The sequence below is a fragment of the Lepidochelys kempii genome, chromosome 5 (assembly GCF_965140285.1).
Source record: "Lepidochelys kempii isolate rLepKem1 chromosome 5, rLepKem1.hap1, whole genome shotgun sequence".
NCBI classification, from domain to species: domain Eukaryota; kingdom Metazoa; phylum Chordata; order Testudines; family Cheloniidae; genus Lepidochelys; species Lepidochelys kempii.
This window is the reverse complement of record NC_136384.1, coordinates 48,105,498-48,123,507: the sequence shown is the minus strand read 5'-3', so window position 1 is coordinate 48,123,507 and position 18,010 is coordinate 48,105,498. Positions and strand designations below refer to the sequence as shown.

General features: G+C 42.6%; 1 protein-coding gene across 4 annotated transcripts in view; it reads right to left on the bottom strand.

The window, feature by feature from the left end:
• The window catches only part of CERT1 (ceramide transporter 1), a 168,794-nt gene that overhangs the window by 111,308 nt on the left and 39,476 nt on the right, over positions 1-18,010 (bottom strand). For all 4 annotated transcript variants that reach the window (XM_073344213.2, XM_073344212.2, XM_073344216.2 and 1 more), the window contains exon 3: positions 10,645-10,761. In XM_073344213.2, coding sequence (XP_073200314.1) covers positions 10,645-10,761 — 117 coding nt within the window. The remainder of the gene's footprint in view (positions 1-10,644; positions 10,762-18,010) is intronic.

Here is an 18,010-nt window from a genome sequence, read left to right as displayed (position 1 = left end):
CCTTTACCATGCTGCTCAGAGCAGCAGGACAGGCTTATTGGAAAGCCTGGGAGGTGGGCGGGCACAAGCTTCGCTACCCGCACAGTGGCATAACTGCAGGGGAGGGAGGACAGCGGAGGAGGGGCCGGGGGCTAGCCTCCCCTGCCAGGAACTCAGGGGCCGGGCAGGACAGTCCCACGGGCCGTAGTTTGCCCACCTTTCTCATATTCTCTCCTTAACCCTCTCAGTCTCCCTTTTGCTGCTCACCCATGTAATTACAGTCAAGTTGGAAGAGCACTGAGAACACAAGTCACAGGCTACCTGCTCTGCTCCTGTACCAGTGCCATTGCAGCCAAGAGGTACAACTGCAAGAAGAGTTCTGTTTGGCTCCTATATATCCTGCAGTCCCAGGATGGAGCCCAGTACAATGTTTGGAGTAATGTGACCCAAATAACAAAGCTCTACTAAATAGGTACAAATGGCAATTTTCAAATATTTATCATAGCTAAATTTGGGTGAATTTCCTCTCTCCCTACATGGCTAAGGACCAGGAACAGCTCTCAGAAGTTTGAAGTCAATCTGTGCAGCATAGTTATAAGCCAGGCTTGGCTTACAGATGCTGCCATTGGTTTCATACGGATGCTCTATCCAGCATTTTGTTTGTGTGCGCGTGCACTCAAAAGTTGAACCCCCCCCCAACCCCAAAACAACCGGTATTTGTTGGGGGCCTGAAAGTCAGGAACTCCTTGATCAAAAGAATCAACATTTTCACCACAAACTCCACTCTGGGTCCCTCCACCAAGTACTGAACTGGAATGCCAATTTTAAGCCAATTGGACAGTCCATATGAATTTTAAAAAGGTTTGAAGACTGGAATATGAACAGAATTCCAGTGCAACTTTATCTCCCTAACTACAATAGGTGTTCCATAAGTGATAAACTGCTTGAAGTGCTTATTTTGCAGAACTGAAACTAAGATATTCAGTGGGAGGATTAGAAGCCTTCAGGGAAAGTAATGCATCGGGATAAGGGGTTGCCAGGACCACTGTACTGTCCCTCTCCCACTCCAAATTCAAGCGACAGCAAGAGACAAGAGTTATAAGGTAGTGGTGTCATTGTCAATGAGGCAGATAGTACCTACAGTTTTTCTAAATCCAGTATATAATAGCTATTGACAAAATAGCTATGTGTTCTACAACTATGAAGTCACAGTAACTGCTTACAACATAATAAGACTGTTATACTATAATGTAATAGCAAGTACAAAGTATGTCCTAATAAGGCCAAAAAAGCAGGGTGGATAAAAATCAATGATTTAAAAAAAAATAATTTTTTTTTATTTAAATCCGATTCTTTTGAGGAAAAAAACTATACATTATAGCTCAAAGATATCTCATCATGGAATAGGGATTATAAATTCTAATTCTATAATAGGAGACAATATATTCATGTAATATTTAAGAAAAGTTTTGCAAATGAGTTCCAATAATTTATGGATTAGGGACCCAATCTGAGGTTCCAGGAGCTTCTGTATAGATTATTTAGGTTACTTTTTCTATCTACCCAATGGGACTCAGTGCTCAGTCCAGAAGATACCATCAGAGATGCTTAGTTTTGCAGTTCTCAAACTGTGATTTGTGCTTCCAGAGATAACTGGCTTGTTAACAGCAAAAATGTTTTTAAATAAAAAAAATAAAAAAAATTAGACAGACAGATGTGAGAAACAACAGACCTCAACCCTATTGTTCCTCTGCAAATTTGTGTACACAGAGTCAACCCCTTATCTCTCTCTAAAAGGGCAAAGTTTCAAAAAGTTCAATGAATAGAAGATTGTTGGGGGCAGAATAGATCTGGACATGGAGAAGAAGTCTGGAGATAAATGTGAGAAGGGAAGGACAGGCAGTAGAAACAAATGTGAAACTGTTTGAACAGCAGAAGTCTTGAGGTCTTTGAGTGTAGCCTTCATTGATTTGATATCTACCATTCCATTCTCTCACTAGAAGGGAAAACCTATAATGGCAGCAGGCCGTAAAAGAGACCCAGTTTTGGAATATTTGAATGAAGTTCCTCTACCTGTGGGTAAGACAGGCATGCATGCAAAATGCAAAACAGTGCAACAAAGAAATGCACGGCCTGGCTGCCCGAATGAAACATCATGAGAAGTGTTCCTTCTCAGGAGGAAGCTGCATTGAAGATGATGAAAGGAACATGTCTGAACATGCAGGATCTTCAGGTTGGTAAACTTTTTTATTTCATACTCCTTTCTTAAGGACTGCCTGTCTTCCTTCCAGACTATTCTTGCATTCTTATGTTTGAGCAAAAAATGTAGTTGTTACTCTATGGTACTATCGTTTTAGATACAGTTGTGATAAAAAATAAATAGCTGAAATAGGCAGATCTTCCTTTTACAATTTCACCTCTAAAGTAGTACTGAGTGTCACTGAATGCAATGAGTAATACTAAATGAGCAGTACTAAATGAGCAGTATGGTAATAATAATTAAATAACAGCACTGACTTATTTTGTTTAGGAGAATCCATGCTCAACATACAGGATTCTGAAGACTATCCACCTTCAAGATCACCCTCATTTTCTATAGTTTCAGAGTTATCTGCCAATGATAGTGTTTCAGTCACATCATGTATGTCACATAGCCACAGTATATATCACCTGTAGCAAAAAGAAAAAGAAATCTCCATCATCCAGAAACAACCATAGATAAGTTTGTGGTAAGAACCAGCAGATTACAAGAAGAGGTAATTACTGAAAAAACTGCCCAGTTTGTTTATTCAACAAACTTTCCTTTCTGTATGATTGAGAACCCACATTTCATTAGCACGGTTCAGTCATTAAGACCATGGACAAGATGTACAGTCCATCCAACAGAGCAGATGTCGCAGGCAAACTGCTGGATAAAGTCTATGAAAGAAAAATTGAGCAGTGTGCAAAAGGTCTAGAGGGTAAAATTGTTAACCTGAGTCTTGATGGGTGGAGCAGTGTCCACAATGATCCTGTTGTATGTGCTTGTGTGATAACAGAAGGGAATGTCTTCCTTACGGAAACAATTGATACATCAGGAAAAGCACACAGCAGAATACTTACAAGTAGCAGTAAAAGCTATAACAAACTGAAAAAAATTCAAATGTCTAGTATGCAGCTTGGTCACAGCCAATGCTGCAAATGTATCCAAGATGAGAGGAAACTATTTAGAAGAGCTTCCATACATTTAGCTGAAAACTAAGGACAGAAATTACACATGATCTGACCACATAAAATGTAATCCAGTTCAAAAGTTACATTCTGAACCAGTACTATCTGCAAGAGTATGGAAGCACGTAGTGTATCTGGCATGCTTATTTGCCTGTTGAAAATCAGAATACCTAGAGGTATTTTAGAGGTGTGCTTATATCCAAGACATGGAAAGGAACCAAGATTTAGGGTTTTCTTAAAGTACACATATTTCTTTATGCGATGCAAGGGTTTATTCTGGCATTTTAAAATGCTAAAGTTGGTAAGAGAGACTAGATATTATTCTGAAGTAATATCTGCTTGCTTTTATGAAGAGATTAATTTCTTTAAAATATTGTCATCACTATAGAAACAGTACAATCGGGGAATGTGAGCTGATTCTACTCTGGCTCACACAACAGCACTGTTAACTAAGGTCCAAAGGCAGACCTTTAACAATGATGTGGAAGCAAGAAAGCCAGACTTTCAGATCCCAAGTTGAGTTTGCAATAATGAGACACACAACTTGCAAATTGAGTCTGATATCAGTCACAGAGGAAATGTGGAACACTCCACTGTCAACTTTGTAGTCTTCCAGAGTGTAATTGCAGTTTAAATCAGTTTAAAGTGGGGGCAAGGGGACATTTAGAAAAAAAATGTACAATGGAGTTGTCCTAATGTTAGAACACCATCTTCAATTCCTAAAGTTCACAGCTGCCTTAATGGTTTTGATTAATCTGCAGGTCTAGAAAGAGCAAGACTCATGAAACAATACGAGGATCCCCTCAATAAGATACGAATATATCTTTGTGCTTAGTAACTCTGATATTGTCCTTCAAAGATAACCTGCAAATAAAAAATTGGAATTGTGCCATTTTTGCTCCTCTATAATGGAGATGTTCAGATATCATGGCCATGAATGTGGTATATATACACACTCCACAGAACACTTGAAAGGGTTCCTCCCCTGCCCGGCCTGACGCAAAAAAGCTTGTTCTTGAAGTTAATAATATGGAAATTGGGCTTCAGTTTTTGTTGCAGGTTTCCTAGGAGGACCAGAATACACTCACGGGAGGTCTCTGGCAGCTGTTATGCAGAGTTTGGCAGGTGCCTGAATTAACAGGGTATTAAAGTTTTTGACTATAACTAAAAATCATTACCTTTCTTAATTATTCAATGTGGGATGTAAACGTTGGGCAAAGAACTAACGCTTAAAACCAATCAATCAATCTTCAGACAGCAGTTATTAATTATGACCAAGTTAGAGACATTCAACACAGGTTTGAGCATGCCAGGTATAAACCAGTTGTAAGTACCTGATCCATGCTAAATGGGTATGGTTATTGCTGAGACACTTAAGGCATGTTCAGAGCAGCTGTATAAATGCTACTTGGCCTTTAGATTTAATAAAGGAATTTCTGGTTGAATTAGTGTGAATTATTCCCTTTATTATTATTATTATTATTAATGGTAATAATAATTGCAACACCATAATTTAAGCATGAACAAATAAATAAAAACAACATGTTCAGGCAGAGAAACAGATATTCAGGCCTGTCTGTAAAGGCCTATACTCTAAGAATTTAGGTGTATTCTTATCACTTGGCTAGTGATAGAGCTATAAAAGAAAGAATCAAAATCACTGTCTGCTGGTGTAAGGTCCTTCTCTTACTGTGACAGTCTGAGGCCCTGTTCTTAGGCTAAGGCCTTTGGCTAAGCAGCAGAGGCAGCCATAAGCTGGGAAGCGAACGGTCACATCCTCACATTCCAAACTAGTCACATTGAAATAAGGTGCTATTGGGCTGTTAGGCACTATCAGGACAGGATTGTATTCCTATCACCTCCAGAGAAAGGGAAGTGCCTAGAAAATGTAAAAGGAAACTTAGTTTGATAGCATCCTGTCTGGCAAGAACTCACTTATCAATAGCTGGGATGTGAAATCCTCACTTCTGTATTGTTTTGTCATTATAGTTCCTACTTTGCTGTTGTTTGTCTGTATAATCTCTGTCTGGTTCTGTGATTGTTCCTGTCTGCTGTATAATTAATTTTGCTGGGTGTAAACTAATTGAGGTGGTGGGATATAATTGGTTACATAATCATGTTACAATATGTTAGGATTGGTTAGTTAAATTTCAGGAAAATGATTGGTTAAGGTATAGCTAAGCAGAACTCAAGTTTTACTATATAATCTGTAGTCAATGAGGAAGTGACTGGGGTGTGGGTGGGGGTGGGCATGTGGGTGTGTGAGATGGGAACAGGGAATGGGGGTAAGAAAATTGGAATCATGTTTTGCTAAAGGGGGAGATGGGAACAGGGAATGGGAGTAAGGAAGTTGGAATCATGTTTGGCTAAGGGTAGGAATGGGAACAGGGACACAGGTGTAAGGCTCTGTGGTGTCAGAGCTGGGAAGGAGGATACTAAGGAAGGAAACTGGAATCATGCTTGCTGGAAGTTCACCCCAATAAACATCAAATTGTTTGCACCTTTGGACTTCGGGTATTGTTGCTCTCTGTTCATGCGAGAAGGACCAGGGAAGTAAGTGGGTGAAGGAATAAGCCCCCTAACAAACCCCACTTCTTTCCCCCCACATTTCAGGTTAATTTAAATTATATCATATTCTAAGTCAGAGTTATTGGTAAATACAATGGTCTCTTGAAACATCTTGAGAAACCAAGTGTATCACCAATTTGTTTAAGGTCCATTATTTTAGGAGAAGAGGCCTGCTAAGGACAGAGCATTAACCGGGTATGTTATATGGAAACAGTGCAAGCCTTGTCTTCAGAGTATTTAGTTTCTTGTATTATATATTCAATTTTTTTTATTAAATAATTTGTTGCTTTATTATAGTAAATGATGTGCTCTGACAACAGTTGTATTGACACGAGTTTGGTTTTTGTATTTTAAAATAGTAGTTACTTTTCCTGAGCATACACAAAGTTGTATGGAATGAGAAAGGTCAAAGTAAGACGGTCACAACCACAAGGGTAGCCTAAAATTCCTTGTTACCTGTAAGGGGTTAAGAAGCTCAAATAACCTGGTTGGCACCTGAACAAAGAAACCAATGGGGACAAAAGATACTTTCAAATGGGGGCGGGGGGAGTTTAAGATCAGTTAAACTTATTTCTTTGCTTAATCTCCCCCACAGTCTGGTTGGGGGAAACTGGTGTGCAAAATTTTCTGCTCAATTAGACTTTTGTTTTAAGCTTTGCAATTCACCTTCAACTTTATTTGAACAGAATGTAATGTATAGTTACCTACAGAAAACTGACATGAACACCAATTCATTTGCTCAGATCTGACCAAAAGTAGCTTACCACGCACTGACTTTATAAGAATTGAACATTATATATAATAAATGTCTGGTGATACCTAGATCAGAACTAAAATGACAGTGTCTCTTTTCCCCTCAACTTTGAGGATGAAAAATCATGGAGCAGGTCCTCAAAGAATCAATCCTGAAGCACTTGCATGAGAGGAAAGTGATCAGGAACAGCCAGCATGGATTCACCAAGGGAAGGTCATGCCTGACTAATCTAATTGCCTTTTATGATGAGATTACTGGTTCTGTGGATGAAGGGAAAGCAGTGGATGTATTGTTTCTTGACTTTAGCAAAGCTTTTGACACGGTCTCCCACAGTATTCTTGTCAGCAAGTTAAGTAAGTATGGGCTGGATGAATGCACTATAAGGTGGGTAGAAAGCTGGCTAGATTGTCAGGCTCAACGGGTAGTGATCAATGGCTCCATGTCTAGTTGGCAGCCGGTATCAAGTGGAGTGCCCCCAGGGTCGGTCTTGGGGCCGGTTTTGTTCAATATCTTCATAAATGATCTGGAGGATGGTGTGGATTGCACTCTCAGCAAATTTGCGGACGATACTAAACTGGGAGAAGTGGTAGATACGCTGGAGGGGAGGGATAGGATACAGAAGGACCTACACAAATTGGAGGATTGGGCCAAAAGAAATCTGATGAGGTTCAATAAGGATAAGTGCAGGGTCCTGCACTTAGGATGGAAGAATCCAATGCACTGCTACAGACTAGGGACCGAATGGCTAGGCAGCAGTTCTGCGGAAAAGGACCTAGGGGTGACAGTGGACAAGAAGCTGGATATGAGTCAGCAGTGTGCCCTTGTTGACAAGAAGGCCAATGGCATTTTGGGATGTGTAAGTAGGGGCATAGCGAGCAGATCGAGGGACGTGATCGTTCCCCTCTATTTGACATTGGTGAGGCCTCATCTGGAGTACTGTGTCCAGTTTTGGGCCCCACACTACAAGAAAGATGTGGATAAATTGGAGAGAGTCCAGCGAAGGGCAACAAAAATGATTAGGGGACTGGAACACATGAGTTATGAGGAGAGGCTGAGGGAGCTGGGATTGTTTAGCCTGCAGAAGAGAAGAATGAGGGGGGATTTGATAGCTGCTTTCAACTACCTGAAAGGGGGTTCCAAAGAGGATGGCTCTAGACTGTTCTCAGTGGTAGCAGATGACAGGACAAGGAGTAATGGTCTCAAGTTGCAGTGGGGGAGATTTAGATTGGATATTAGGAAAAACTTTTTCACTAAGAGGGTGGTGAAACACTGGAATGCGTTACCTAGGGAGGTGGTAGAATCTCCTTCCTGAGAGGTTTTTAAGGTCAGGCTTGACAAAGCCCTGGCTGGGATGATTTAACTGGGAATTGGTCCTGCTTCGAGCAGGGGGTTGGACTAGATGACCTTCGGGGTCCCTTCCAACCCTGATATTCTATGATTCTATGATGACACAGGAAGAGAAACTAGCAAACTACCCAGTCTGAAAGGCTCCTAAATTCTAGTCATCTAAGAGTCTCCAGGGACTTAATCTTCTACTGCAGCTCCACCCCTTACACTGGCCTTTTCCAGGAGAGTGTACGCAATTCTCAGGACTAGTAGTGAAGATCCTAGAGCGCTAACTCCTAAGCCCTCATATGGAAGGATGATAGTTCTTTCACTTTACCCACTCCTCTTCCCGCAGTCAAGGGAAATCTTGTCTACCATGGTGCTGTTCCAGCCTTTCAAGAGAATTTCACATGTAATCACCTACAGCCCATGCGGCTGCTGGACAAAACGCTCTCCAGAACGCCATTTCTGTCCCAGAATACAAATGGCAGGAAATCACTGATTAGCAGAACAAAACTTGCAAAGGAGTTGGGAAATGTTGCCACAGCAAACCTGTCATAAATATAAAGGGAAGGGTAAACCCCTTTGAAATCCCTCCTGGCCAGGGGAAAGCTCCTCTCACCTGTAAAGGGTTAAGAAGCTAAAGGTAACCTCGCTGGCACCTGACCAAAATGACCAATGAGGAGACAAGATACTTTCAAAAGCTGGGAGGAGGGAGAGAAACAAAGGGTTTGTGTGTCTGTCTGTAGTCGTCTTGGCCGGGGACAGAACAGGAATGGAGTCTTAGAACTTTTAGTAAGTAATCTAGCTAGGTATGTGTTAGATTATGATTTCTTTAAATGGCTGAGAAAAGAATTGTGCTGAATAGAATAACTATTTCTGTCTGTGTATCTTTTTTGTAACTTAAGGTTTTGCCTAGAGGGGTTCTCTATGTTTTTGAATCTAATTACCCTGTAAGATATATACCATCCTGATTTTACAGGGGGGATTTCTTTATTTCTATTTACTTCTATTTTTTATTAAAAGTCTTCTTGTAAAACACTGAATGCTTTTTCATTGTTCTCAGATCCAAGGGTTTGGGTTTGTGGTCACCTATGCAAATTGGTGAGGCTTTTTATCCAACATTTCCCAGGAAAGGGGGGGGTGCAAGTGTTGGGAGGATTGTTCATTGTTCTTAAGATCCAAGGGTCTGGGTCTGTAGTCACCTAGGCAAATTGGTGAGGCTTTTTACCAAACCTTGTCCAGGAAGTGGGGTGCAAGGTTTTGGGAAGTATTTTGGGGGGAAGGACGCGTCCAAACAGCTCTTCCCCAGTAACCAGTATTAGTTTGGTGGTGGTAGCGGCCATTCCAAGGATAACGGGGGTAATATTTTGTACCTTGGGGAAGTTTTGACCTAAGCTGGTAAAGATAAGCTTAGGAGGTTTTTCATGCAGGTCCCCACATCTGTACCCTAGAGTTCAGAGTGGGGGAGGAACCTTGACAAAACCCCACTGGCCTGGAATCAAAGGATTGGGAGAGTATTGAAGAGAGAACTCCTGTATTACTGATATTATGGTATTGCCAGAGGCCCCAATTTGCTAGGCATTGTACCAAATAAAAGAGAGAGTCCCTGCTGTGAAGAGTTTACAATCTAAAAAAGACAAACGAGGTGGTGAATGGGACAATACAAGCAAGGTCAAGGTGTAAGCACATCTTATTAGTTCCATCTTTTCCCACATCCATTCCTGAAGAGGACCAACACATAAAGGGTTAATAGAAAAGGTATTTGGTCAAAATATGTTCAACTCCAGATATGTTTTCAAAAAATAATTTACACTCAACACCTTGCTTGATCTATCCATTATTAGTTGAGAGCTCTCTTTAGGTATTGCAGAAGAAGTGATGCAAAGTGGACCTCTTACCACCTCTACTACTGACTGCACAAAAAGGAATTCTGGTTTGGGACTAATTATATACACTCAAAAGTGTTCTGGATACACCTTAAATTGACGACATAAAAAGGCACAATACAGGAAAGAGATATTCAGACACTATTTATTATCTACCAATTATCTACCAATAGAAAAGTATTTTTAATCAAGTCAGTATATTTCCTAAGAGCACTTTCTACACAACCAAATGCAATTTAACGCAAAAGATTTCGGAATGGTAATGCACATGTGGTGTTTAAACTGTACCTGATAAAAGGAGAAATTTAAGAGTCTCAGATAAGTATATACCAGTGAAAACACTGCTGGAAGTTCATAAAGATAAAAAAAATAAAAATAGGTAAACTTAAGTTATTACCATAGCATCTGAGCACACCAAAGATTGGGCCGCTATTGTGCTAGAAACAGCACAAATAAAGAGACAAAAAACTTCAGGATGGGGATTGTCTCTTACTCCAGGTCTGGACAGAATAAAGTTTTCAACAGTGCGTAAGTGATGACTTAAGTGATTTGGGTGACATCAAGGTCAGAGGGAGAACAGAATGCAGTAGTCCTAAGTGTGAGATGAGAGTCTAAACAGCCTTAACAGACAGAAAAGGCCAAATCTTTGAAATGTACAGATGTACCTATGGTAAAATCAGGTACTGGCTAAAAGATACTCAAGAAAGGTTAATGTTTTTAGTTTTTGCTTTTTTTTTGCTCCATTATTTTTAAAGTAGGCTTCTAAAAGCTCTATTTGCCCTTTTAAATTATATTCAAGAACATTTTTAAATCACGTGTACCTTTGTAAGTATTTTAAGGACTGTAGATTCAGATGTATAACTCTCCATAAGCACATACAGATATCAATTTCGAAAAAAAAATCATCAGAAGCCATACCTTGTGTTGTTCTATCGCATCTATCCATTGTTGTCTATGATCAGGATCCTGAGCTCGTAGGTACCAAACACTATCGTTTACGCTAATGTCAAATCTGCATTCATCAAAATCATGAGGCTGTGGAGGGAAACAAAAAGGGGAATATGAGAAGCACAGCTAGAATTAAGCATAATAAAGATTAGCTATATCAAGCAGAATGCTGATAGTCTAGCTATAAGGTGTTGTAGACCACACTATTTGCTTTTTTAACCATAGAGTTAATTAAATTCCTATTATAGTATTAGCTCCATTTTGTATGGTGGGTCTAAATAAGACTTTAGGTAAATTTTACGTTTAAAAAAAAATGTTAAACCAATAAATTACACCTTACACCAACCCAGAAAACAGCCAGCAGAAGTTTACAGCATGACATATTGCATATAGTAAGAGTTGATGAGACATTATAGCAACTGCCACAAGATCCATTTAAAAACACTGAAGTATTCTTGGGATTCTACCCAAACATAGACCAAACACTCCTTCCCCCATCCAAATAAACAAAAACCAAACCAATCTTATAGCAGATTAAAAAAGCAAAACTAATAAATACCCCCAGCTGAGTTTTAACTTCAGAAAAAAGAGGAGAGGCGACACTCCATGAAGTCCACTGTGGCTACTGATTTTAGATACTGTAGTAATGGACAGCAATATAAAACCATAAGCTAGATTACCTACTAAACATTTGTGTTCATGTAGAACGATACAAATGCAATGCTAGTTGACAGACAAAAGTATGGTCTGACAGATCACAAAGAACCTTCAAAATCCCCAGATAATCACATTTAATCAAAAGGCTAACAGAAAATTTAAAAGAATACACAATAAATGGGACATTACAGTATACAGATACTGTGAACACCAGTAACAATAAGTTGACAAAAAGTTAATTAAAAACATGCCTTTAAATGTTACATAGAAAAACCACAATCAACATTAAAAGTTGATTGCTATGGGGTAACGGGTATCTTAGTACAGGGGTGGGCAAACTTTTTGGCCGGAGGACCACATCCAGGTATGGAAATTGTATGGCGGGCCATGAATGCTCATGAAATTGGTGGTTGGGCTGCGGGAGGGGGTGAGGGCACTGGCTGGGAGTGCAGGTCCTGGGGTGGGGCTGAGGGTTTGGGGTACAGGAAGGTGCTCTGGGCTGGGACCAAGGGGTTCAGAGGGCAGGAGGGGGATCAGGGCTGCGGCAGGGGGTTGAGGCGTGGGTGGGGGGAAGAGGGTGGGGGTGCAGGCTCCAGGCAGCGCTTACCTCAAGCAGCTCCCAGAAGCAGTGGCATGCTCCCTCTCTGGCTCCTACGTGGAGGCATGGCCAGGCACTTCTGCACTCTGCCCCGTCTGCAGGCACCGCCCCTGCAGCTCCCATTAGCCATAGTTCCCAGCCAATGGGAGCTGTGGGGGTGGTGCTTGGGGCAAGGGCAGTGTGTGGAGTCCTTTGGCAGTCCTCACATGTAGGAGCCAGAGCGCAGGGGCGGGTGTGTGTGTGTGTGTAGGAGCCAGAGCGCAGGGGCAGGGGCGTGTGCGCGTGCGTGCGCGTGTACCCCACTCCCCAACTGGAGCACCGAAGCAGGGCAAGCCACGGACCCTGCTTCCCAGCGGGACCTTGAGGGACAGATTAAAATGCCCGAAGGTCCAGATGCAGCCCTCAGGCCATACTTTGCCCACCTCTGTCTTAGTACAAGGACTAGCTCACAATCTCAAATATGGAACCCAAATATTTAACTACAGTCTCTGAAATTACATACGTTCGACTTTCACATATGAAATGGAAACTGGCCGCGCACACTGGGTGACTATCTTGTTTACAAGCGCACAGAGACTTTGCATGCAGTTTGCCTACACAATTTCAGAGGCTGACTTGAAATGTGGCCTGTCATGTTCTGTCTTCAAATACATAAACATTACTATGCATTCATGAAGCATGGTAGAAAATACTTTGGGACAGTGGTTCTCAATCAGGGTTACGGAGCTCCCTGGGGGGGCTGTGAGGAGGTTTCTGGCAGTCTACCAAGCAGGGCCAGCATTACACTTGCTGGGGCCCCAGGCAGAAAGCTGAAGCCTCATGTATGGGTAGAAGCCCAGGGCCCTGAGCCCTGCCACCTGGGGCTGAAGCCAAAGCCTGAGCAATGTAGCTTTCAGGGCCCCTTGGGGCATGGGGCCACAGGCAGTTGCCCTGCTTGCAACCCCATAACACCAGCCCTGGCTTTTATATGCAGAATACCATTTATTGTGGCACGGGTGGGCTATGGAGTTTTTTTAATAGCATATTGGGGGCCTCAGAAAGAAAAAGGTTGTGAACTCCTGCTTTGGAGCTATGCCACATGAACCATTTTAGAATAATACATAAAAATCTCAATATTACATCATTTCTCTCATTTAACAGAGACTTCATAGTTAAGGTTGACATCTACGTAATTTATTTTAACCTCCCATCTCCCAAATGTAACTTACTATGTAGACTGTATTGAAATAAAGAAATGGGTGATCATTTTAGGTTAAAGTGTTGTTGATTTTTTAACCACAGCATTTCAGAAATCAGGAATACTTAGAATTAACAATATTAAAAAATAATAGTTTAAAAATTTCTTAAGTGCCTCACTTTCAGTCCATTTCTACCTTTCCAACAGAATATTAGAAATCACCAATTCACATGTGCAGAGATCTGCAATCACTCATGGGTAGGATAGCTCCGATTAAAACGGATTTTAAAATAAAACATTAACAGTATGTTTATAGCTAGTGCAGCAGGGAATTAGTGATTAGGTACTTGGCTGCCTCTGTCTGACAGCACCATGGATAGATATAATAAGCTCTATAAGGAGGCAACAGCAGCAAGAGACAGAAGAAGGAGCTGAACAAAGAAGGAATGCAGTTAGACTGTGGAGGGAGACAGGAAAAAAGAGGCTTAGTTGGTAAATTACTTGCCCCTCTCCACAAACATTAGGCTGCCTCAAAAAGAAACTGCCAATACTGTTCCCCTAGCTAGCCAACTCCGATTCCTGCCTCACTCTGAAAAGCAATATAGGATCAAGTAAGTACAGGCTATCATAACACATACGCACAAGGGAACTGAATTAAGATTACACAGGCAACCTTAATTCTGACATTTCCTAACTGAAGTGGTTTGCTTCACAAAGTTCAACATTATTTTAACAGTTTTTTTGTAGGTAATATTTATATACTAAAAAACACAGCAGTTAATCTAGTGAATTGGGCATAGGGCTGGGAATCAGGAACTCCGGATCTCAATCCCTGGCTGTGCCAACTATTAACTGTATAACTTTGGGAAAATGAAAGCTTTTATATTCCTTATTCAAAATGAGAAAAATTGCTTACCTCACAAGGCTGTTGTAAAGATACAAGCGCTTTGAAAATATAAATACTGTCATAATATTATATTTATATAAAAGCACAGAGCCATGAAATTTCATTAATGCCAAGTCAGGAGATAGCCACAACCCTCCAGAATAGCAATATATTCAAGGCTGATAAAAATGCATTCTTTTTCAGACGCCAGAGCGTGTGATCCAGTAACACCTCCCTGTTCAGGTGCAGAAATAGGAAGAGGAGGTAAATGACAGTCTGTACCTCATCCAGTGGTTAGAGACTGAAACAGGAGGAGGGTGAATTCTCACAATAGCCAAGGAAGTGGGATTTATTAGAACACTAAGGGTACGTCTACACTACGAAATTAGGTCGAATTTATAGAAGTTGGTTTTGTAGAAAGCGTTTTTATACAGTTGATTGTGTGTCCCCCCACACAAATGCTCTAAGTGCATGTAGTTGGCGGAGTGTGTCCACAGTACCGAGACAACAGTCGACTTCCGGAGCGTTGCACTGTGGGTCGCTACCCCACAGTTCCCGCAGTCTCTGCAGCCCATTTGAATTCTAGGTAGAAATCCCAGTGCCTGATGGGGCTAAAACATTGTCACGGGTGGTTCTGGGTACATATCGTCAGGCCCCCGTTCCCTCCCTCTCTCCGTGAAGGCAAGGGCAGACAATCGTTTGGCGTCTTTTTTCTTGAGCTACCTGTGCAGACGCCATACCACAGCAAGCATGGAGCTCACTCAGCTAACCGTCACCGTATGTCTCCTGGGTGCTGGCAGACGTGGTACTGCATTGCTACACAGCAGCAGTTAATTGCCTTTTGGCAGCAGACAGTGCAGTATGACTGGTAGCAGTCATCAACGTAGTCCTGGGTGCTCTTTAAATCAGATACCTGGGCAAACATGGGAGTGACTCAGCCAGGTCATTTCCCTTGTTTTGTCTTGTGGCGATTCAGTCCTACCGGCAGTGCACTGTCTTTTAACCTCCAGCCAGCAGAAGATGATGGCTGGATGTCATACTGCACTGTCTTCTGCCGAGCACACAGGAGATGATGATGGCTAGCGGTTGTACTGCACAGTCTGCTGCCAGCAGGATGTATAAAGACAGATGAAGTGGCTCAAAACAAGAAATAGACCAGATTTGTTTTGTATTCATTTTCTCCTCCCTCCCTCTGTGAAATAAATGGCCTGTTAAACCCAGTTTTGAGTTCTAGCCTTGAGGTTTTGAGTTCTGTCCTTGAGGGGGCCATTCAGTTTCTCGCAAAGCCACCCCCTTTGTTGATTTTAATTCCCTGTAAGCCAACCCTGTAAGCCATGTCGTCAGTCACCCCTCCCTCTGTCAGGGCAATGGCAGACAATCGTTCAGCGCCTTTTTTCTGTGCAGATGCCATACCACGGCAAGCATGGAGCCCGCTCAGATCACTTTGGCAATCAGGAGCACATTAAACACCACACGCATTATCCAGCAGTATATGCGGCACCAGAACCTGGCAAAGCGATACTGGGCGAGTAGGTGACGACCTCATCACTCACATCACCATGCTGACATGGACAGAGACTTCTCTCAAGCACGGGCCCTGCCAACGTGGGCATCATGGTACTAATGGGGCAGGTTCATGCCGTGGAATGCCGATTCTGGGCCCGGGAAACAAGCACAGAGTTTTGGGACCGCATAGGACCGCATGGGACCGCATAGTGTTGCGGGTCTGGGACGATTCCCAGTGGTTGCGAAACTTCTGCATGCTTAAGGGCACTTTCATGGAGCTTTGTGACTTGCTTCACCAGGCCCTGAAGCGCAAGAATACCAAGATGAGAGCAGCCCTCACAGTTGAGAAGCGAGTGGCAATAGCCCTATGGAAGCTTGCAATGCCAGACAGCTACCGGTCAGTCGGGAATCAATTTAGAGTGGGCAAATCTACTGTGGGGGCTGCTGTGATGCAAGTAGCCAACGCAATCAAAGACCTGCTGATATCAGATACAGATACAAAGATATGCTGATACAGATCTGCTGTATTTTAAAGAATCCTTATTGGGACAAACCATCCCAATGTGTAGAAAGAATAGTAAATATGGCAGGCGACCAGCTTGTCTTAACAGTGAAATCCTTGCTGATCTTAAACACAAAAAAGAGGCTTACAAGAAGTGGAAGATTGGACAAATGTCCAGGGATGAGTATATAAATATTGCTCGGGCATGTTGGAATGGAATCAGGAAGGCTAAATCATACCTGGAGTTGCAGCTAGCGAGGGATGTTAAGAGTAACAAGAAGGGTTTCTTCAGGTATGTTGGCAATAAGAAGGCGGCCAAGGAAAGTGTGGGCCCTACCAAATGAGGGAGGCAACCTAGTGACAAAGGATGTGGAAAAAGCTAACGTACTCAATGCTTTTTTTGCCTCTGTCTTCACGAACAAGGTCAGCTCCCAGACTACTGCACTGGGCAGCACAGCATGGGGAGGAGGTGGCCAGCCCTCTGTGAAAGAAGAAGTGGTTCGGGACTATTTAGAAAAACTGGATGTGCACAAGTCCATGGGGCCGGATGCGTTGCATCCGAGAGTGCTAAAGGAATTGGCGGATGTGATTGCAGAGCCATTGGCCATTATCTTTGAAAACTCATGGCGATCGGGGGAAGTCCCGGAAGATTGGAAAAAGGCTAATGTAGTGCCCATCTTTAAAAAAGGGAAGAAGGATGATCCTGGGAACTACAGGCCGGTCAGCCTCACCTCAGTCCCCAGAAAAATCATGGAGCATGTCCTCAAGGAATCAATTCTGAAGCACTTAGATGAAAGGAAAGTGATCAGGAACAGTCAGCATGGATTCACCAAGGGAAAGTCATGCCTGACTAATCTAATTACCTTCTATGATGAGAAAACTGGTTCTGTGGATGAAGGGAGAGCAGTGGACGTGTTATTCCTCGACTTTAGCAAAGCTTTTGACACGGTCTCCCACAGTATTCTTGCCAGCAAGTTAAAGAAGTATGGGCTGGATGGATGGACTATAAGGTGGGTAGAAAGTTGGCTAGATTGTCAGGCTCAATGGGTAGTGATTGTCTAGTTGGCAGCCGGTATCTAGCAGAGTGCCCCAAGGGTCGGTCCTGGGGCCGGTTTTGTTCAATATCTTCATTAATGATCTGGAGGATGGTGTGGATTGCACCCTCAGCAAGTTTGCCGATGACACTAAACTGGGAGGAGTGGTAGATACTCCGGAGGGTAGGGATAGGATACAGAGGGACCTACACAAATTGGAGGATTGGGCCAAAAGAAATCTGATGAGGTTCAACAAGGACAAGTGCAGAGTTCTGCACTTAGGACGGAAGAATTCAATGCACCGCTACAGACTAGGGACCGAATGGCTAGGCAGCAGTTCTGCGGAAAAGGACCTAGGGGTGACAGTGGACGAGAAGCTGGATATAAGTCAACAGTGTGCCGTTGTTGCCAAGGCGGCCAATGGCATTTTGGGGTGTATAAGTAGGGGCACTACCAGCAGATCGAGGGACGTGATCGTTCCCCTCTATTTGACATTGGTGAGGCCTCATCTGGAGTACTGTGTCCAGTTTTGGGCCCCACACTACAAGAAGGATGTGGAAAAATTGGAGAGAGTCCAGCGAAGGGCAACAAAAATGATTAGGGGACTGGAACACATGACTTATGAGGAGAGGCTGAGGGAACTGGGATTGTTTAGTCTACGGAAGAGAAGAATGAGGGGGGATTTGATAGCTGCTTTTAACTACCTGAAAGGTGGATCCAAAGAGAATGGATCTAGACTATTCTCAGTGATAGCAGATGACAGGACAAGGAGTAATGGTCTCAAGTTGCAGTCGGGGAGATTTAGGTTGGATATTAGGAAAAACTTTGTCACTAGGAGGATGGTGAAACACTGGAATGCGTTACCTAGGGAGGTGGTGGAATCCCCTTCCTTAGAAGTTTTTAAGGTCAGGCTTGACAAAGCCCTGGTTGGGATGATTTAGTTGGGATTGGTCCTGCTCTGGGCAGGGGGTTGGAC